Source organism: Tachyglossus aculeatus, chromosome X3 (assembly GCF_015852505.1).
Source record: "Tachyglossus aculeatus isolate mTacAcu1 chromosome X3, mTacAcu1.pri, whole genome shotgun sequence".
Classification (NCBI taxonomy): Eukaryota; Metazoa; Chordata; class Mammalia; order Monotremata; family Tachyglossidae; genus Tachyglossus; species Tachyglossus aculeatus.
Genome location: NC_052099.1, coordinates 31,991,612 through 32,013,160, shown reverse-complemented (window position 1 = coordinate 32,013,160; position 21,549 = coordinate 31,991,612). Strand labels below are relative to the sequence as shown.

General features: G+C 45.7%; 1 protein-coding gene across 6 annotated transcripts in view; it reads right to left on the bottom strand.

The window, feature by feature from the left end:
* The window catches only part of SLC12A7 (solute carrier family 12 member 7), a 171,929-nt gene that overhangs the window by 15,091 nt on the left and 135,289 nt on the right, over positions 1-21,549 (bottom strand). For all 6 annotated transcript variants that reach the window (XM_038770213.1, XM_038770207.1, XM_038770208.1 and 3 more), the window contains 10 exons: positions 21,312-21,486; positions 17,537-17,655; positions 16,053-16,151; positions 14,225-14,344; positions 13,590-13,694; positions 12,717-12,885; positions 9,485-9,680; positions 7,117-7,286; positions 3,581-3,712; positions 525-632 (listed from right to left, as the gene is read on the bottom strand). In XM_038770213.1, coding sequence (XP_038626141.1) covers positions 525-632; positions 3,581-3,712; positions 7,117-7,286; positions 9,485-9,680; positions 12,717-12,885; positions 13,590-13,694; positions 14,225-14,344; positions 16,053-16,151; positions 17,537-17,655; positions 21,312-21,486 — 1,393 coding nt within the window. The remainder of the gene's footprint in view (positions 1-524; positions 633-3,580; positions 3,713-7,116; positions 7,287-9,484; positions 9,681-12,716; positions 12,886-13,589; positions 13,695-14,224; positions 14,345-16,052; positions 16,152-17,536; positions 17,656-21,311; positions 21,487-21,549) is intronic.

Sequence of the window (21,549 nt, the reverse complement as noted above, 5' to 3'; positions counted from 1 at the left end):
ATCGTTCCTTATAATAATAATAATAATAATGATGGCATTTATTAAACACTTACTATGTGCAACACACTGTTCTAAGCGCTGGGGTAGACACAAGGTTATCAGGTTGTCCCACATGGGACTCAGTCTTAATCCCCACTTTACAGACGAGGTAACTGAAGCACAGAGAAGTGAAGTGACTTGCCCAAAGTCACACAGCTGTTAACTGGAGGAGCCGGGATTTGAACCCATGACCTCTGACTCCAAAGCCCATGTTCTTTTCACTGAGCCACGCTGCTTCTCTAATCAAACAAGAAACCAAGAATGCCAGTGAATGGCTGTCCAAGCTAGATATAACTGGGAGCCGGGATATGTGAGCGATAATGCATGAGGCGACTTCAAATGAAATGATACAAAACCCATCTACACCTTTAAAATCCCCTCCCAACAACACTCCCAAGTGCTCTTAATGCATTCCCTATTACCTTGGACATCAATGTTTTTCATTGGCTACACACATCTAAAACCACGCTAAATAACTGCTTTACCTCTCTTTCGCGTTCATTCTTGGAAAGCTGCATCTGCTTTAGCATCTGAGATCTCTGTTCCATCACCAATGTTTTCTCATACGTGAAGGCTGATATATCGTTTTCAAACTAAAAAAAAAAAGAGCACAAGGCAAAACATAAGGAAAAAAGCACTCGTAAAATCGCTTTTTCCACTGAATACAACGGTTGCCATTCTCACTGCAAGTTAGGTTTCTGCCTCCTCGACTATCTTGGAAAGGTGAGGGAGAGGCAGGGAAAGGATATTTGCCCAAGGTCACCCAGCAGACACGTAGCAGAGTTGGGATTAGAACTCAGATCCTTCTGACTGCTAGGCCCGGGTTCTATCCACTAGACCACAGCTGCTTCACTAGACAGTAAGCTTGCTGTGGGCCGGGAATGTGTCTGTTATATTGTTATACTGCGCTCTTCCAAGTGCTTAGTACAGTGCTCTGCATACAGTAAGCGCTTATTAAATAACTGACTGATTGACAGTGGTAGTAGTTTCTCAGAGGGAAGATGAAGAGCACCTTTCTTGCCATAGCAAGTTTGGTACTGGCCGAAGTGCACAGACACCTGGGAATTGGCAGGGGGGAAAGTTAACTTAGTGGGCTACGGCTCATGCCACAGATTTGGGAACTTTCTTAATTTAGCAAAAATTTCCTGCTATGGAAAGTAGGGGAATCAACTAGGGTACATCCACCCCCTTCTTGGCTTAATCCCTAGCTACAGGGAAGAATCAGTTGAAGTTCGAAAGGTAGAGGGATACTTTGGTGGATTATGACATGATTATGAGATGAGAAGCGTCAAGATCCTGAGGGGAGGGAGGAGAGAAATAGGAGGGAACCGAGAAAACGAACGTTCAACTGATTTTGTCAGGCTTAGGGCCCTGATAAGAAGAATACGATGAAAAAAGGCTTAGTGCCTGCTCTTCAAAAGACAGCTCTGCGGGTTCAGGTACAAACTGTAACCACAGCAGAGGAACAACAAAAGATGCCAAGTTGGCGAAAACCCAAAACACTTCAAAGGGCCAAGGACCGATGGGAAAGCCAGAAAAAACAGAAGAACCAGCCAAACCACTATCAAGGAAGATGTATAAAATGTCATTAATAATAATAACAATAATAGCAATTATAATAATGCCTTGAGCTTATATATAGTGCCTTGGCTTTTCCATAGCATTTTTACATTTCTTATACCATTTCCTTCTTGTCATTTCTTTGTGGTCAGGAGAGGCGGATATTAACACCTCAGTTTACTGATGAGAAAACTGAGGCACAGAGGTGATAAGTCACTGGCCTAAAGTCAAATAGCCTGACAATGACCCAGCTAGAGAAGAACCAGGCCTTATGAATCCTAGACCCAGGCTCTTTCCCTTAGATCAGAATCCCTATAAATGCACAAGGACAGATTGTAAAGGAGATACAACAAACAAGACCTTAAAAAAATTACTGAACTGTAATAGGTGAAAAGAGGAGGGTTAGGAAAAGTATCACTCTCTCTGACAGGAAAGGAAAGTTGGTAACAGGATGGTGCTTACAGTCTCTCGACTGCAAGCTCACTGTGGGCAGGGAATGTGTCTATCGTTATGTTGAACTCTCCCAAGTGCTCAGTACAGTGCTCTCTGCATATAATAAGCACTCTGCAAATACGACTGAATGAATGAAAACTTTGAAAAGTGACTCAGGAAAATATAAATATTGTCATATTAGAGATAGGGTAATCTTTGTCCTCATTAATTGCAGATAGATGGGGAGAAGTCAAAGTGAAAATGACAATAACCCGTCAGTGGTACTTACTGAGCATTTACTGTGTGCCGAGCACTGTACTAAGTGTTTGGGAGAATACAACAGAGTTGACAGACATATTCCCTGCTCATATGGAGCAATTTCATGCTGACACCAGAGTTTCAAAATTAAAGGCCCAACTCAAGCTGGCATAGGAGATGCTGATATAAACCTACCAGGAGGGTTTCAGGGCTGTACTGCCACACAAAAATCTAAGACTTTGGCATTTCATACGGCAGCTCTAATGAGCTGAAAACACAGATTTATCAGATGACCTAGCATCTTTCAAGAGGACCCGTGAAAGAAAGTCTCTGAGAGGAGATTTGAGAAAAGGACTTTTGATGAAAATCTAGAAAGGCTCAAAAATAGCAATTCAAGGACAATATTATTTTCTCCATTGTGGTTGTGTCTTCACAGCACATGGTGAATAAACAGTTCATCGACTGGCTAGTCAGTTTGCTGTATTTAGGCTCATGCCTGCTCCTAGAAGAGAGCCTAAACTCTCTGGGGCCAGGCAGGATCAACATGATTATGAGTATTTTCCAAAATGATTAGAGAAGGCTCTTGGGAGCCCAGATTTCAAAGAAATACACCTTCAAAGCTGAACCGATAGCACCAAACCTTTGGGGAAATTCTGAAATATTCTGATAAAAATCTGGCTTGGGCAGTCTTCCTGCCAGGAAGAACTGATATACATTAAGATGACTTGTTCCCACAGTACTTTTGGCTGCAAAGAGAAGTCAGGGGATGGAAATCTTACCAGAAGGAGTGTTAAAGGGCTCCCAGAAAGAGTTACTTATTTAAAGGCAAGATAGCTCCCCCAGTCGCTGTCAAATACATTCCAATAGCAGTCCGCTTATCAGAGTGTGTTTCCGAGTGAGAATCACTATCGACATAAGCCTGTTATGGGCTTACATTGTTCTGTTGCATTGTTCCCTTCCAAGCACTTAGTACAGTGCTCTGTACAAAGTGCTCAATGCATACCATTGACTGATTGATTAATATGGCAAATGAACTATCGAGGCAGTGATGGTCTAATTGGACAGCAAATAGTCTCAGGGAGAACCACATATACCCAAGCCCAGGCCTTGCAACTGTCCCAAAATCAATCGTATTTATTGAGCGCTTACTGTGTGCAGAGCACCGTACTAAGCGCTTGAGACATACAAGTTGGCAACATATAGAGACAGTCCCTACCCAACAGTGGGTTCACAGTCTAAAAGAACAGTCCAAAAATTCCATGGCTTCCAAATAAAGGAAAATCCAGCTTACCATCTCCACGACCTCTACCTCGGCACTGATCCGGAGATGGTACAAGAACATCTGGAGATCTTTCTTCATTTGAATGCTGTTGTCATCCATCTGGGCTACTGTGAAGATACGCATTTTGCATTTTCGCCACACCTAATGAGAAAGGAAAAGGGTGTAAAATGACGCCGAGCTCAAAAGGCCGGCCTGAAGTTAACAAACGAAGCTGCAATGATGAAGCAGGCCCCACCAGGAAAGGGGAGACTGGATAATGAAGGGAGGAGGTGGTGAAGAGCTGGAGCAGTGTGGGAAGTGGGGAGGAAGAAGGGACAGAAGAGAGAAGCAGCGTGGTCTAGTGGAGAGAGCATGTCCCTGGGAGTTAGAAGGACCTGGGTTCTAATCCCAGCTCCACCATTTGTCGGATCTGTGACCTCGGGCAAGTCACTTCACTTCTGGGCTTCAAGGCTGTCCATCCCCTCGCCCTCTCCTACCTCACCTCCCTTCTCTCCTTCTCCAGCCCACCCTGCACCCTCCGCTCCTCTGCTGCTAATCTCCTCACCGTACCTCGTTCTCGCCTGTCCCGCCATCGACCCCCGGCCCACCTCAACCCCGGGCCTGGAATGCCCCCAATCCCTCTGCCCATCCGCCAAGCTAGCTCTCTTCCTCCCTTCAAGGCCCTACTGAGAGCTCACCTCCTCCAGGAGGCCTTCCCAGACTGAGCCCCTTCCTTCCTCTCCCCCTCGTCCCCCTCTCCATCCCCCCATCTTACCTCCTTCCCTTCCCCACAGCACCTGTATATATGTATATATGTTTGTACATATTTATTACTCTATTTATTTTACTTGTACATATCTAGTCTATTTATTTTATTTTGTTAGTATGTTTGGTTTTGTTCTCTGTCTCCCCCTTTTAGACTGTGAGCCCACTATTGGGTAGGGACTGTCTATGTTGCCAAATTGTACTTCCCAAGCGCTTAGTACAGTGCTCTGCACACAGTAAGCGCTCAATAAATACGATTGATGATGATGATGATGATGTTACCTCATCTGTAAAATGGGAGTTGAGATTGTGAACGCCGTGTGGGACATCTGATTACTTTATATCTACCTCAGCACTTAGAAGAGTGCTTGGAACACAGTAAGTGCTTCACAAATACCATTGGGAAAGAGAGAGAGAAGAAAGAGAGGAGAGAGATTCTAGGGAAGCCTGGATCTGTTGGCCACTCCCCAGCTTCTAACACACCTCCCATCGCTCTTCCCTGAGATTCCTTCAGCCTTTGCTAGGCCCATTTATGCCTCAAGACTGTAAGCTCAGCAGGGAATGTGTCTTCCACCTGTTACATTGCACTCTCCCAAGCGCCTAGTACAGCACTCAGTACACAGTAAGTGCTTAATAAATACCACTGACTGATCCTAAAGGGCCACTGGTCAGAAACTCCTACATTCCTACAGGAAATCTAGCCCTTCGGCATTCATGCAGTATAGAGAAGCAGCGTGGCTCAGTGGAAAGAGCCCGGGCTTTGGAGTCAGAGGTCAGGGGTTCAAACCCCGGCTCTGCCAATTGTCAGCTGTGTGACTTTGGACAAGTCACTTCACTTCTCTGTGCCTCAGGGACCTCATCTGTAAAATGGGGATTAAAACTGTGGAACAACCTGATCACCTTGTAACCTCCCCAGCGCTTAGAACAGTGCTTTGCACATAGGAAGCGCTTAACAAATACCAACATTATTATATGCAGATGGCTTCAGCTAAGCAGCCAATCCCCTGATGGTGGTTGATTTAGACTGTCCAGTTCTGCCACCGTGTGCATTAATAATAATAATAATAATCATGGCATTTGTTAAGTGCTTACTACGTGCGAAGCACTGTCCTGAGCCCTGGGGGGATACAAGGTGATCAAGTTGCCCAACGTGGGGCTCACAGTCTTCACCCCCGTTTTCCAGTTGAGGTCACTGAGGCTCAGAAAAGCTAAGTAACTTACCCAAGATCACACAGCAGACATACGGTGGAGCCGGGATTAGAACCCACGACCTCTGACTCCCAAGCCCGGGCTCTTTCCACTGAGCCACGTAAGGGTATGAACTCCATGTGGGATAAGGACTGTGTCCAACCTGATTAACTTGTATCTACCTCAGCACTTAGAACAGTGCTTGGCATATCGTAAGCGCTTAACAAGTACTATCACTGGAGAAGCAGCATGGTGTAGTATAGAGCACAGGCCTGGGTGCCAGAAGGTCATGGGGTCTAATCTTGGCTCTGCCACTTGCTTGGTGTTTGACTTTGGGCAAATCACTTTACTTCTCTGTACCTCAGGTACCTCATCTGTAAAATGGGGATTGAGACTGTGAGCCCCCTCTGGGACAGGGACTGTGTCCAACCCCAGTTGCTCGAATCCACTCCGGTGCTTAGTACAATGCCTGGCACATAGTAAGCACTTAAATACCACAGTTATTATTATTATAATTATCTTCAAATTGTCACTCTATCATGTTTCCAGTGACAATGTATGGATCTGAAAGCTGGACGGTGAAAAAACACGATAGAAAGAACATTGATTCTTTGGAAATGTGGTGTTGGAGAAGGCTTTTGCGAAAATCATGGACTGCCCGAAAGATGAAGCAACTGGATTTTGGAGCAAATTAAACCAAAGTGGTCTTTGGAAGGCCAAATGACTAGACTTAAATTAGCTTATTTTGGACACAAAATCAGGAGGACTAATTCTCTGGAGAAGACAGTGATGCTAGGAAAAGTTTAGGGAAGACGTGGAAGAAGCAGACAGGCAGCTAGATGGACAGAGACCATAACAACAATAACGGAAGAATAATAATAATATTATTATTATTATTTGTTGGTGGTATTTGTTGGTGGTATTAAATGATGGTATTTGTTAAGCGCTTACTATGTGCAAAGCACTGTTCTAAGAACCATTAGAAAGGTTGCGGATTATGCCTGAGGACAGGACGCTCTGGAAAAAATGTATCCGTGGAGTCGCTCTGAATCGGAAACGACTCAAAGGCACTTAATTATAATTATCTTCATTCGGCATTTTGATTAGATAGGGGCGGTAGAGAAGAGTCATCCCTGCAAGTGAGGTGGGTCAGAGAGAGGAGGCCACAGCATCTGCCGAAACAGCCTATAATAATAATAATAATGATGATGGTATTTGTTAAGCGCTTACTATGTGCAAAGCACTGTTCTAAATGCTGGGGGGGGATACAAGGTGGTCAGGTTGTCCCACGTGGGGCTCACAGTCTTAATCCCCATTTTACAGATGAGGTAACTGAGGCCCAGAGAAGTGATTTGCCCAAAGTCACACAGCTGACAAGTGGCGGAGCTGGGATGAGAACCCATGACCTCTGACTCCCAAGCCCGGGCTCTTTCCATTGAGCCACGCTGCTTCTCTATACGGCATGAATGCCGAAGGGCTGGATTTCCTGAACGCCAGGGTTCGGCGAGCGCACATGCGGGTGAGGAAAATGATGGCATGAAAATATCTGCGGAGCCTCGGGTCCCTCCATTCCTGCCGCCTCCGGGACAGAGCCGGGAGCCCACGGGACCCACCTTGTGTTGGCGCAGGAGGAAGGGAAGCAGCATGAGCATGCCGCCATCATGCACGATCCACCACACGTCTATGTTCCCCTCGCTGAAGCGCTCTTGGTTCTGAGGGAACGTGTCGATGTTTTTCGCCACCAGCAGGGCTTGATGAGCTGTAGTGGTTTCGCGGATCGTGTCTGTGGGAGCAAGAAGGACATTCCTCCGCGTCAAACAGAAACTCCTCACCACCGGCTTAAAGGCCTTCAATCAACTTGTCCGCTCCAACCTCACCTCGCCGCTTTCCAACTAAAACCCAGTCGGCACATTTTGCTCCTCTAACGCCTACCTGCTACACTGTACTCTCCCCAGCACTTAGTACAGTGCTCTCTGCACAGTATGCACTCAATAAATACTGCATCTCAATCTCGTCTAGCTCCCGGCCAACCTCTCGCCCATATCCTGCCTCGGGCCTGGAACATCCTTCCTCTTCATACTGATTACTCTTCCCACAGACAAGGCCTTATTGAAAGCATGTCTCCTCCAAGAGGCCTTCCCTGACTAAGCCCTCTTTTCCTCTTTTCCCATTCCCTTTGGCATCCCCCTTGCACTTGGATTTGCTCGCCTTATTGAAGGCATGCCTCCTCCAAGAGGCCTTCCCTGACTAAGCCCTCTTTTCCCATTCCCTTTTGCATCCCCCTCGCACTGGATTTGCTCCCTCTATTCTCCCCTCCCTCAGCCCCACAGTGCTTACATACACATCCATAACATATTTAATTATATTAACTTGTCTCCCCCTCTAGACTGTAAGCTCATTCTGGGCAGGGAACATGTCCACCAACTCTGTAATAGTGTTATATTGTATTCTCCCAAGAGCTTTCATTCATTCATTCGTTCAATTGTATTTATTGAGAGCTTACTGTGTGCAGAGCACTGTACCAAGAGCTTGGGAAGTACAAGTTGGCAACATATAGAGACGGTCCCTACGTAACAACGGGCTCACAGTCTAGAAGGGGGAGACAGACAACAAAACAAAACATGTGGTCAGTATCAGCTTAGTACTAAGGTACTACGGTACTGTACTAAGGTCAGCTTACTACAGTATCATGCACTCAATAAATATGACTGATTGATTCCTGCAGAATGGTCTTCCCATAATTTCCTCAAGGGAAAGCTACAATTCCCGAGCAGCCTTCAGCCCAGACGACATTGCGAGGTGGTCCTTGTCTCACTCAACAACCAGCATGCCCAGAGACTATCCTACACAGCAGCCCTGCCAGAACAGGAAAAAAGGGAACAGTGACTTCCTGCCGGGATAGCCACAAGGCCGCTCTACCAACTGCATACCTATTTTCCCTCCTACTTAGGCTGTGAACCCCTAGAAGGACAGCAACTGTGTCCGATCTGATAATCTTGTGTCTATCGGGGATCTTCGTTCTGTGCCTGGCACACGGTACAAGTGCTTTAACAAATACCACAACTATTACAACTGAACTCATCCTAAACCGACTCTGAGAAATGGACCCACCCCTACTTTGCAGATGGGAAAACAGATACTGAACAATCCACTTTATCCCTCTAGACTGTGAGCTCATTGTGAGCGGGGAATGTTTCTACCAATTCTATACTCTCCCAAGTGCTTAGTAGGACAGTGCTCCGCACTTAGTAGGTACTCAATAAACACCACTGATTGATTCACCTGTTGCATACTCCCTTTTCGAATCACCTGAATTCCCTTTTTCCCATATGTTACCTCCAAGATGACACAGATTCATTCATTCAATCAATAGTATTTCTTGAGCGCTTAGGTTTTGAGGGGGAAACAGACATTAATACACGTTAACATACCTACCTACATAATAAATAAGTTAGAGAGATATATAGAGCGTGAGCTCATTGTCTAGACTGTGAGCTCGTTGTGGGCAAGGAATGTGTCTGTTGTATTGTACTTTCCCAAGGACTTAGTTCAGTGCTTTGCACACTTAATATGACTGAATGAATGAATATGTGCATATAATAATAATAATAATGGCATTTATTAAGTGCTTACTATGTGCAAAGCACTGTTCTAAGCGCTGAGGAGGTTACAAGGTGATCAGGTTGTCCCACGGGGTGGGGGCTCACAGTCTTAATCCCCATCTCAGTTACCCAGATGAGGTAACTGAGGCCCAGAGAAGTTAAGTGACATGCCCAGAGTCACACAGCTGACATTGGTAGAGCCGGGATTTGAACCCGTGACCTCTTACTCCAAAGCCCGTGCTCTTTCCACTGTGCCACTCTGGGAGGGAGGCTGAATGAAGACAGCAAGTCTGGGCGACGCAGAAGGAAGTGGAAAACGAGAAGAGGAGGGCTTCTGGCAGTTGCTCAGGGGCAGGAAGAAACAGGACACTGTACCCACCGACAAAGTTCTTCCAGGAGAAGGGATTGTCTGACTGTTTCCACGACTGAGGCCAACCCATGAGGACGGTGTTGTGTTTCATGCCCCCGAGGCCCGCCGACTGGATCAGGTGGGACATTCCGTCTCGCAAACTGGACGAGACCACCAGCTGACAGAACCCTTTGGTCTTTTCCACCCCCATCAGGGCTCGGATGTTCTGCCAAGGAAGAAGATAAATGGGATGACGTATCGCCGATGCCCGGAAAACTTGAAAGTACAACTGAATGAGGAGGCAATACGGAAAGGGGCGAGGGGTCCCAGATCTGCGGAAAGCCTCCAGGTTCTAATTCCCACAAGAAAGGAAACAAAAGATTTTTGTAACACAAGTAGTAATAATAAAAAAAACAATAACATTTGTGGTATTTGTTAACCACTTACTATGTCCCAAGCACTGTTCTAAGCACTGAGGTAGATACAAGATAATCGGGTTGGACACAGTCCCTGTCCCATATGGGGCTCACAGTCTTCTTCAGAGCAGCGTGGCTCAGTGGAAAGAGGCTGGGCTTTGGAGTCAGAGTTCATGGGTTCAAATCCCGGCTCTGCCAATTGTCAGCTGTGTGACTCTGGGCAAGTCACTTAACTTCTCTGGGCCTCAGTTCCCTCATCTGTAAAATGGGGATGAAGACTGTGAGTCCCCTGTGGGACAACCTGATCACCTTGTAACCTCCCCAGCACTTAGAACAGTGCTTTGCACACAGTCAGCGCTTAATAAATGCCATCATTATTATTATTCTTCCCCAGTTTACAGATGAGGGAACTGAGGCCCAGAGAAGTGAAGTGACTTGCCCAAGGTCATGCAGCAGACAAGTGGCAGAGCCAGGATTAAACCCAGGTCTTTCTGATTCCTAGGGCCAGGCTCTATCCTCTACCTAATCTCTACTCCCTTCTCTAAGTTATCAACATCAAAATAATAATAATAATGTAGGTATTTGTTAAGCGCTTACTATGTGCCAAGCACTGTTCTAAGTACTGGGGGAGACACAAAGTAATCAGACTGTCCCACGTGGGGTTCCCAGGTTTCATCCCCATTTGACAGATGAGGTCACTGAGGCACAGAGAAGTGACTTGCCCACGGTCACACAGCTGACAAGTGGCGGAGATGGAATTAGAACCCACAACCTCTGACTCCCAAGCCCGGGCTCTTTCCACTGAGCCACGCCGCTTGTAAAGATCACTGTTGACCAAGTGTCCGAGCTTGGATCACTTCCTTAGAGAACGAGCTTGGCCCAGTGGGTGGAGCACAGGACTGGGAGTCAGAAGACCTGGGTTCTAATCCCGGCTCCACCACTTCCCTGCTGCGTGACCTGAGCGAGTCACTTACCATCTCTGTTCCTTAGTTTCCTCATCTGTAAAATGGGGGTAAAATCCCTGGTCTCCCTACTCCTTAGATTGTGAGACCCAGTATTTCATTCATTCAATCGTATTTATTGAGCGCTTATTGTGTGCAGAGCACTGTCCAGCGCTTAGAACAGTGCCTAGCGTTTAGAACAGTGATTTGCACATAGGAAGCGCTTAATAAATGCCATCATTATTATCATTATTATTACTAAATGCTTGGAAAGTACAATTTGGCAACACATAGAGACAGTCCCTACCCAACAACGGGCTCACAGTCTAGAAGGGGGAGACAGACAGCAAAATAAAACAAGTAGATGGGTGTCAAGATCATCAAGATAAATAGAATTATAGACATATACACATCATTAATAAAATAAATAGAGTAATAAATATGTACAAATATACACAAGTGCTAAGGGGAGGGGAAGGGGATAGGGCAGAGGGAGGGAGTGGGGGCGATGGGAAGGGAGGAGGAGCAGAGGATGAGGATAAGTGGGGGGCTCAGTATTTGGCACATAGTGACTAACAAATTCCACAACTCTTAGGCTTATTATTATTATTACTACTAATATTATTATTATTATCATTCCTCCCTGTGAGGCCCTCTCAGATTTACCCCACTTTGCTAAAGGTGTGGGGAGTGAGATGCCCCCCCTTAAAATAAGGCACTGAATCCCTAGGTCAGATCATCACTCAGGAACACGGGTCCGAATCAAATTTGTCTAAACGCAAAGTGCACTGACTCAATTCTACAATTAATGAATTGGGACGTCTTTTCCCAAATTACTGTCCAGCTGGCTACTTTAAAATCCCGGTCGGCATGTGTCAAAAACGAGCCACGCGGGTTGCAGAATGTGTGGTATTTTATGAGGCTGAACAGGGAAAAGCCAGACAAATAATGCCGGCATGCAAGTCAAAATGACTCTGGTATCATTTCTAACCTTTAATTTTCACCACATGGGATCTTTTTCTAAGGTAGGGATACATCGAATTACCTTTGGAAAAGGAACGCAAAACGCATTTAATGGACCAAAATAAGTGCCGTTAAAACTACAAAGCCAGGTTTAGCCTGAGAAACTAATACCACTTCGTGGAGTTTTAGTCAGGCATTTTCTCTGTCCAAGAAAAGTCCAGTTAATACTCACATAGAAACTTGTGTTTTAATGAGATCTGAGAACCATGGGGTTTCTCATATATGGCAATGAAGTCGGTAATTGGATTTCTTCCTGGATAGGATTTATTAGTCTGTATTTTTCCCCCCTGGAATGATCTAAATTGCGGGAGAGGGGGCAGGAAGGACCCACAGAGTCTCAATCAGGGGCAATTAGAATTAATTTTGAAGACAATCCTTTTGTACTGTTTTCCTAAACTTCAGTTCTGCCAGAGAAAATTAAGCTAACAAGATTAGAAAAGGAAAACAACACGCCACCGAGCTAAATCCTTCTCCGAAATAAAATCCAATTACAGACCAAACGATCACCTCCTCTTCGCCAAAATCGGTGGCCTCTAAAGGTGAATATAATTCAAAAATACAATTGAAAGAAAGGGGAGAAGCGTTTAAAAGTGCTCTGCACACCGTAAGCGCTCAATAAATACGACTGGATGAATGAAGTGAATGAATCGAAGGGTCAACAATCTGCTTGTTTTAGAGGTGCGCAGTTCAAGTGTGTGGTTTCCTGCAGCAATCCAATAGAAATTGTAAAAGGTACAAAGGAAATTTTTTTCTTAATTAAATCCATGTTTATGCTCCTGATGCGAAGTGATACAATCTTCCTATTTTCCCAGCCTGTTAGTGCGATTGCAGGGTTTTGGGTTGTTAGGGTTTTTTGTGTCTGTGGGGGTGTTTTCGGCATACCTCTTCTGCTTTCTGGGCCTCAGTGTGCTTATCCAAATAAGTGCCCTCGAGGACAGAGCCCACGATCGTTAATCCTTTCCCCGCCTTGAGCTGGCCCGTGAACGAGAGCAATCTGGGGTGTTTCACACACTGTTCGGAATCCAGGTTCAACATGACCAAGACTTGGGGTCTGCAACGGAAAGAGAATGCGGGCGAAGGTGAAGATACTGTCATAATAAGCAGGAGCATCGTGGCGAAAAAAAATGAAGGATTGCCAAGTTGCCATGGTGAGTTTTTCTCCATCACAACAAGGGGAGGGCTAACGTTGTTGCGTTGTTGTGTAGCACCCTCTGCTGGCAACACAAACCGACAACTCTGGCCAAGAATCCACAGCTCATCCAAGGCACGGGATTTGCAAACAAGGGGATTTGGGCGACGGAAATATAAGTGAGCCGGGAACAGGATAAAGCCGGAGGGATATTGCTATTCTGGGGCCTATTTATGTATTGTGAAAAAAGTTTGTGTTTTCAACTTTTAATATCATAACCCCTTTAGACCGTAAGCTTGCTGTGGGCAGGAAATATGTCTCTTTAGCATGTTGCACTCTCCCCCAAGCTCTGCACACAGTAAGCTCTCAATAAGATTGAAAACCAATGCCACCTATGCTTCATTTTAGTACTCCTCCAGAGACGAAGAATTTTCACTGCTCTAGACACATCGACGAGCAATTCCTGACATTATATCTTCTACTTAATGCCATCTTTGGGAAGTTCAGGCTGTGCTTTCCACTTATCTGAGGGTCTGTTCTTTTAAACAATAGGAAGAAGAGCATCAAGGGCAAATTATCTTAGTAACTGAAGCCAAATGGGGGTGGAGAGGGAGAAGGGGTCTCACCTCCAGTTCTTCGTGTGAGGGGGACCATGCTCTACCCGAAGTAGAGCGTAGCGAGCAGCGTTCAAGGACAAGCCCCTGATCCCGTCGCCCCACTCTTTTTCAGCTCTTAAAAGGAAAGAGAAAAGTGAAGTTGTTCATCTTCCTGTTCAAACTAAAATGATGGGCCTAAGCTGGTTTTGCCTCTTCTGGGATTTGTGAAGCCAGTGGCCCTAGGGCTTCAGACCAAGAATACGGATTCATTAAAAAAATAACAATAGGAACAGAACTTTTACCCAGAGACAGTATCTATCTGTAATTATTTATATTAATGTCTGTCTCCCCTCCAGGCTGTAAGCTCCTGTTATATTGTGTTACTCTCCCAAGTGCTTAGCATAGTGCTCTGCAAACACAGTGAGCACTTAATAAATTCAATTGATTAAGACTAGTCACCCAGAAAACCCAGCTCCACAGGAACCAGGGTTTATATCCCAAGTAGATTTTTCCCTTCCCCCAAATCAGTGCTGAGACCCCCAAAATCAAAGGCAGTTCAAAGTGCTGAGCAGTTCCTTAGCCTCCTGAAGAAGCCACCTTCATTGAGATGAGCTCCCTTAGAGAGGACTTCCAAATAGCAAGAATTAAATAAAGCTACAGCTTACCCTCTGTATTCGATGTATTTGTAGAAGCAGCCTGCTATGAGCATCGCAAACAAGGCATAATACCAAGAGCAAATGAACATCAATGCAAGACACAGACTCATCCCGAGGAATGACAGTGTCCTAGAAGGAAAATGGTTTACAGCTGACAGTCTGCACAAAACGTTTCAGTTCAATATTCCTGATCATCCCACAGCACAGATATCCATCTCCGCAATTTACTTTCTAGTCTGTCTCTCGCTCTAGACGATAGGCTCCTTATGAGCATGGAAGGCATCTTATCAACTCTGTTCTAGTGTATTCTCCCGAGCACTTAGTACAGTGTTCTGCACATAGTAAGGGCTCAATAAATAGGATTGCTTGCTTCATCATCCTTTCAGGGAAGGACTGAAGTTTCACTCGAGTGATGCTACCACAGGAGAATGGCAGGGCAAGGGAGACAAAGTGAAGGAAGCCCTTTATGACAGGGTGGTAGTGACCGTGGGTGAAATATTTCCAAGCAGGATTACTAAACAGTGCTAAAGACTTAATTATTTACCAAATACTTTAACTTCATCTTCGATTCTAAGTCTGAATTTCAGACACAAATGAGAAACTCTTCTTTTTACTTAACTTCTCAATCCCCTTAATATAACAGCAACTATAACAGCGTGGAGGAATTCTATCGTATTCATTTTTATTTCTATGTCCTGCGCAGACACAAACATTTCAGACTTATAAAACCAATTCCACTTGACATAATCTTTCAAACATCTCCCTTGTTTCCCAGATAAAGATAAATCCAAATGTGATAGGAATATAAATTCCTAACTGATCATACTCTCATGCTTCCAAATTTTCCCTTTCTCCTTTCCTATTGGAAAATGATTTCAGCGACTGCCTCCTCTTCTAGACTGTAAAGTCCTTGAGGACAGGAATCATGTCTTCTACCTCCAACACGGCCACGTGGAAAGAAAATGGGCCTGGAAGTCAAAGGGACTGGGTTCTAATCCTGATTCCATCACTTGCCTGCTGTGTGATCTTGGGCAAATCACTTCATTTCTCTGTGCCTTGGTTTCTTCATTTGTAAAAATGGGGATTAAATAACTGTTCCCTTTCCTCCTTAAGACTTTGAGCTTCATGTGGGGCAGAGACTATGTCTGATATGATTATCTTGTGTCTTCCAAAGTGCTTAGTTAAAAGCTTGGCACATAGTAAGCACTTAACAAATACCACAATTATTATTACTATTTTATTGTACTCTCCCATGGGCTTGGTAGAGTTCTCTGTGAACAGTAAGCACTCTGTCAATATAAGTGAAAGATTTTTCGCTCCTTTAGTAGTGACTGAAGGCAAGACAGACTTTCCACGTTGGGAAGTGGTGTGTCCTAGTGGCTAGAGCATAGGCCTAGGAGTTAGAAGTAGCTGGATTCATCCCAGCTCTGCCACTTGCCTGCAGTGTGACCTTGGGCAAGTCACTCCACTTCCCTCTACCTCAGTTACTATAAAGTGGGGATTAAAATTATGAGCCCCGTGTGAGACGTGGACTGTGTCCAACCTAATTAGCTTGTATTTACCCCAGAGCTTAGTACAGTGCCTGGCACATAGTGAGTGCTTAAAAAATATCATAAAAAAAAATCCAGGGATTACAAGAAAGGTGTAATTTTGAGTCATTTTGATCCCAAAATGCTCTGAAAATGAAAAAGTTAACCTGCAGTCAATAAGGAATTCATTACACACTGACAACTGGGATTCTTAATATGCTTCACACATTTAACCAAGGGATGGCTTAGAGAGCCAGTATTAGCTTTAACTTTCCAGAGGTAAAGCTCGGAGCAAAGTTAGGTCTTACCAGTGATAATACTTGAAGCGAGGGCGCCAGTTTGGAGTTCTCAAAAGAGTCTGAACAGCACAAGCCAAATTGACAAACATGTAGCACATTAGGAAAAACCTGGAAAGTATAACACAAGCAGACTGGTCACACCATGAACTTAATTCAATTTGGCCAAAGACCCTGTCTTTAGCTTTGGTTTAGTCCTTTCCCATAGGCTTGGTACAGCTCTCAATAAGTCTTCCTTTCAGCCAGTATGCCACCATTTGGTAAATTCTTGATCAAACTATGAGGGGAAAAAAGCAATGGAGAAGGCGGGTAGGGGCACAAAAAAATCCATCGGAAGGGAGAGATGGGGTGAGACCAGTGGAGGGCCTCTAACAAGACAATAATCTACCCGATACGAGGCAGAAGCAGTGTAGTCTAGTGGAAAGACCATAAGCCTAGGAGTCCAGAGACCTGGGTTCTAATCCCGCCTGCTGTGTGACCTTAGGTAAATCCTTAACTCGCCCAAGTTTTCTCATCTGTAAAATGGAGAGTAAATACCTACTCTCCCTTCCCCTTAACACTGTGAGCCTCATGGGGGTCTGTGTCTGATCTGTATCTGCACTGGTACAGATTAAGTGCTTTGCAATCATTACTGTGAATGTACACAGTGTTGACAGCCAAGAAAGCAAACGGGCCCAGTTCTCTAACCCCTCCCACATCTCACACCCATTTAAAAGTTGGGGGGCTCAAAGTGTGTCCATGCCGCGTGTGGGCTGGGGCTCCAGAGGAGAAACACGGGAGGAAGACGGGGGGATTTTCCCTCCCCTCCAGCTTCAAGGAGGGTGGATTTCTTTCTTTGTCCAGGACAAAGGAGCCCCCAAGAAATCAGATTCCGAATCCGGTTTGGAAATGGACTCCAGTGTTTTCTCGTCTTAGCGTTGGTTCTACAGTCAACTTCGTTTTGTTTCATCCTTGATGGGAGCAGCCCCTCAAAAACAACCCCTAGGCAGCTGTACCCCAGAGGAGTCAGTCTACATTCCCATTATAGAGCTACACAATTTTGTCATTAAATTCTAAATCCCATTGTTAAAAAAGGGATTTGTTTCTTGCCATTAGCAGTAAGGAAATGACCCGACCATAGAATTGGAGGTTCAGTTTCAAAGCCCAAGATGAAGGAGCTTCTCCGAACTAATGACTGGATACTGAACTGCCCACCGTGACCCTTCCTGGCACGGGCTTGGGAGTCAGACGATCTGGGTTCTAATCCCGGCTCTGCCACTTACCTGATGTGAGAACTTGGACAAGTCACTTCACTTCTCCGTGGCTCAGTTCCCACTCCTGCCAAATAGGGATTCAATACCTGTTCTCCCTCCTACTTAGCCAGTGAGCCCCACTTGGGACCTGATGATGTTGTATCTACTTCAGTGCATAGTACAGTGCCTGGCACATAGTAAGCACTTAGCAAATACCATCACTATTGCCATTATTCCGATAATTAGGTTGCCGGGTGTACTCACATGGACAGAATTGGTGCCACGCTGTCCAGGGAGGCGATGAGGATGCCAATCTCGCAGATCCCCGCAGTGAGGAGTAAGGCCCAGGTGGGCTCGCCATTTGCCTTCCCATGGCCAAACACCTAGTCCCGTCCAAGGGAAGGGATGGAGCGAGTGAGTTCGTGCATTTCGTCTGGTCTGGATTCACTTTCAATATAGCATTTAGTACAGTGCTCTGCCCACAGTAAGCGCTTAATAAACACCACTGCTACTAGTGTATCATCACTGCCACCACAGCACTACATGGTTCATTTATTATTTAGTTATTTCATTTGTACATATTTATTCTATTTATTTTATTTTGTTAATATGTTTTGTTTTGTTCTCTGTCTCCCCATTCTAGACTGTGAGCCCGCTGTTGGGCAGGGAACATCTCTATATGTTGCCAACTTGTACTTCCCAAGCGCTTAGTACAGTGCTCTGCACACAGTAAGCACTCGATATTTGTACATATTTGTTACTCTATTTATTTTACTTGTACATATCTATTCTATTTATTTTATTTTGTATGTTTGGTTTTGTTCTCTGTCTCCCCCTTTTACACTGTGAGCCCACTGTTGGGTAGGGACTGTCTCTATATGTTGCCAACTTGTACTTTCCAAGTGCTTAGTACAGTGCTCTGCACACAGTAAGCGCTCAATAAATACGATTGATGATGATGATGATAAATATGATTGAATGAATGGTTGTTCCAGGCATTCAAAAATTACCACAAGTCCCAGACTGGAACGAGGGTCCCTGATGAGTTGGCTGGTCTACCTTGAACTGGCCCTGTTTTAGATTCTCGGTGCTCCATATTCAGGCTGGAGTTAGGGCTCACAAAATTCTAGGACTTGTAATAGTAAAGTCCCAGAACGCTGGGGACCCTTCAACCCCCTCACTTCCTCCCCTTCCCCTCTCAACCTCTAAGAAGAGACGGTTGGGGCAGGAGAAACAGCATGGCTCAGCGGATAGAGCCAGGGGCTGGGAGTTAGAAGGACCAGGGTTCTAATCACTTCACTTCTCTGGGCCTCGCTTTCCTCATCTGCAAAATGGAGATCAAGTCTCTGAGCCCCATGTGAGACGCGGACCGCGTCCAGCCTGATTACTTTATCTCTACCCCAGGGCTTTGAACAGTGCCTGGCACACTGTAAGCATTTAACAAATTCCATCACTATTATTATTATTATTATTAAAGCTTGGGATGGAGTCCCAACATCCAGATTTTTGGCAAAGGTCTTGTCGGCCTAAATTGGTTAGGGTTGGGCTCTTTCTCCTCCTCTGATTCTCTGCTGACCCTAGGACGAGCAGTCACCCTAAGTGACGAGCGTGTAAGAGGAAGCAGCATGTCCTAGTGGGAGTCAAAAGGTCATGGGTTCTAATCCCGGCTCCCCACTTGTCTTCTGTGTGACCTTGGGCAAGTCGTTTCACTTCTCTGGGCCTCAGTTCCCTCATCTGTAAAATGGGGATTAAGACCTTGAGCCCCACGTGGAGACAGGGACTGTGTTCAAACTGAATATCTTGTATCTAGCCCAGCACTTAGAATAATAATAAGAATTATGATATTTACTAAGGGCTTACTATGTGCCAGGCACTGTACTAAGCACTGGGTGGGTACAAGCAAATCAGACTTGCTCATAGTCTCAATCCCCATTTTACAGAAATGGGAATTGAGGCCCAGAGACATTAAGTGACTTGCCCACAGTCACACTGCAGACATGCGGCGGAGCTGGGATTAGAACCCATGACCTTCTGATTGAACAGCGCCTGGCACATAGAAAGCGCTTCACAAATACCGTACTTACTATTAATAATAATAATTCTTATTATTATTACCCTGGGGTCTGCCCACGTGAACCTTCTTCAGGTTTCACTGAATCCATTTGGTAGCTTCTCCAGTTGGTGGCAGCAACCCACCACGGGGGACCCCTTCCTCTAAGGACCAGGTTCATTCATTCATTCATTCAATCGTATTTATTGAGCGCTTACTGTGTGCAGAGCACTGTACTAAGCGCTTGGGAAGGGTTACAACACAAGTTGCAACAGCCTCCCACCCCTCACCACAAACCCAACAGCCGGAGGCAAATACCTCTGCTCAGAGGGCCAGTGCAACTCCTCTCTGAGCAGTAAGGAACAAAAATGCCGCCGGAGTAAAGGGTGAGAAACAAGTGGTGGGAGAGACGGCAGGAAAGGCCTCTTCTCCTTTTCTTCAACTCCCTTCTACATCACCCTGACTTGCTCCCTTTATTCATCCGCCCTCCCAGCCCCACAGCACTTATGTCCATATCTAGACTGTGAGCCTGTTGTTGGGTAGGGACCGTCTCTATACGTTGCCAACTTTACTTTCCAAGCGCTTAGTAACAGTGCTCTGCACACAGTAAACGCTCAATAAATGCGACTGAATGAATGAATATCTGTCACTTATTCATTTACATTAATGTCTGTCTCCCCCTCTAGACGGTAAGCTCGTTGTGGGCAGGGAATGTGTCTGTTATAGTTACTCTCCCAAGTTCTTAGTACAGTGCTCTGTACACAGTAGTGCTCAATAAAATTGACTGACACAGTAAAACAGACACTCCACCGGAAGACGGATCATTCCGGTATTCCCACTTCCTTCCCTCCTCAAATCTTTCTCATCCTATTTCTCGCTCCTCTCCTCTGTCTCCTGTCCTTCGTCCCGTGTATCTTCCCACCACAGGCTCTTCCGCACAAACACACTCCCAGATGCGTTCACGGGCAAGCACAAACCACAGAGGCTTCATCCTCAAAGTCATTCATTCAATCGTATTTATTGAGCATTTACTGTGTGCAGAGCACTGTAATAAATAGTCACAGGCCCAGCGGAAGTCAGGTAGGAGGTGGCGCTGGAATTGGGCTCCTTCTTTACGGTTTCAGCGGAGACAGGCAGAGTTGCTGAACAGTCTAAACCTCGGCTTTGTTTCATCCTAGCTTCTGGGCTTGGCTACGTTTCTCCACATCCTGGCCGCATTATCAATCACAGTGTGGTTGCTCCACCATCTCTTCCGGCTCTATTCAAAGGTCCTCAACCCAAGGTTGGCACAAAAGGCCTCTCTCTCCTCACCCTGACCACCCCCTTCTCACCCAAGCTCAGTGCCCCCTCCCACTCTACCCTACGCTCTGTGGCTCTGCCACTTTTGGGGGATGAAGTCTGAAGGCTCTTATTATATGCCAGAAGCAGCATGGCCTAGTGGAGAAAGCACAGGCCCGAGTTCTAATCTCAGCACTGCCATTTGTCTGCTGTGTGACCTTGGGAGGTCACTTGACTCCTCTGGGCCTCCATTCCCTCATCTGTAAAATGGGCATTAATGTGCCCCAGCTTGTTGTGGGCAGGGACTGTCACTCTTTAATGCTGTATTGTACTTTCTCAAGTGCTTTGCACACAGTAAGCACTCAATAATTATGACTGAATGAATGAATGAGGGACAGAGACTGCGTCCAACCTGATTAGGTTGTTTCTACGCCGGGGCTTAGGACATATAGTAAGCTCCTAATTACCATCATCATCATAAGGTAAGGGAGGGGAGGCAGGTTAAGATTGTCAGTCGATCATATTTATTGAGCACTTACTGTATGTGCAGCCCTGTACTAAACGCTTGGAAGAGGATAAAAGAATAATAAACAGACTCATTCCCTGCCCACAATGAGCTTACAGTCTAGAACCTAGAGAGCTGGGCTCTCTCAGAGTTGAGGGAACAGGAAAGGAATGTGAAGGCCACTGAACCACCAAAGCAAGGCTCACCTGAAGGAAGGGGACAATCCCATCTCTAGCGATAGCCTGGAGCAGCCGTGGAGCTCCTGTCAGACTCTGGAGGCCGGCCCCACACGTGGAGAAGAAGGAGCCGATGACGATGACCCAGGGAGAAGGCCAGGCCAGCATGCCGATCACCAGATTGCCTTCCAGGGCCTCTCCAAACCTGGAGGGGATTGGGCCCGGGTTGGAAGAGGAGAAGGGAAAAGAGAGATAGATCGTAGATACG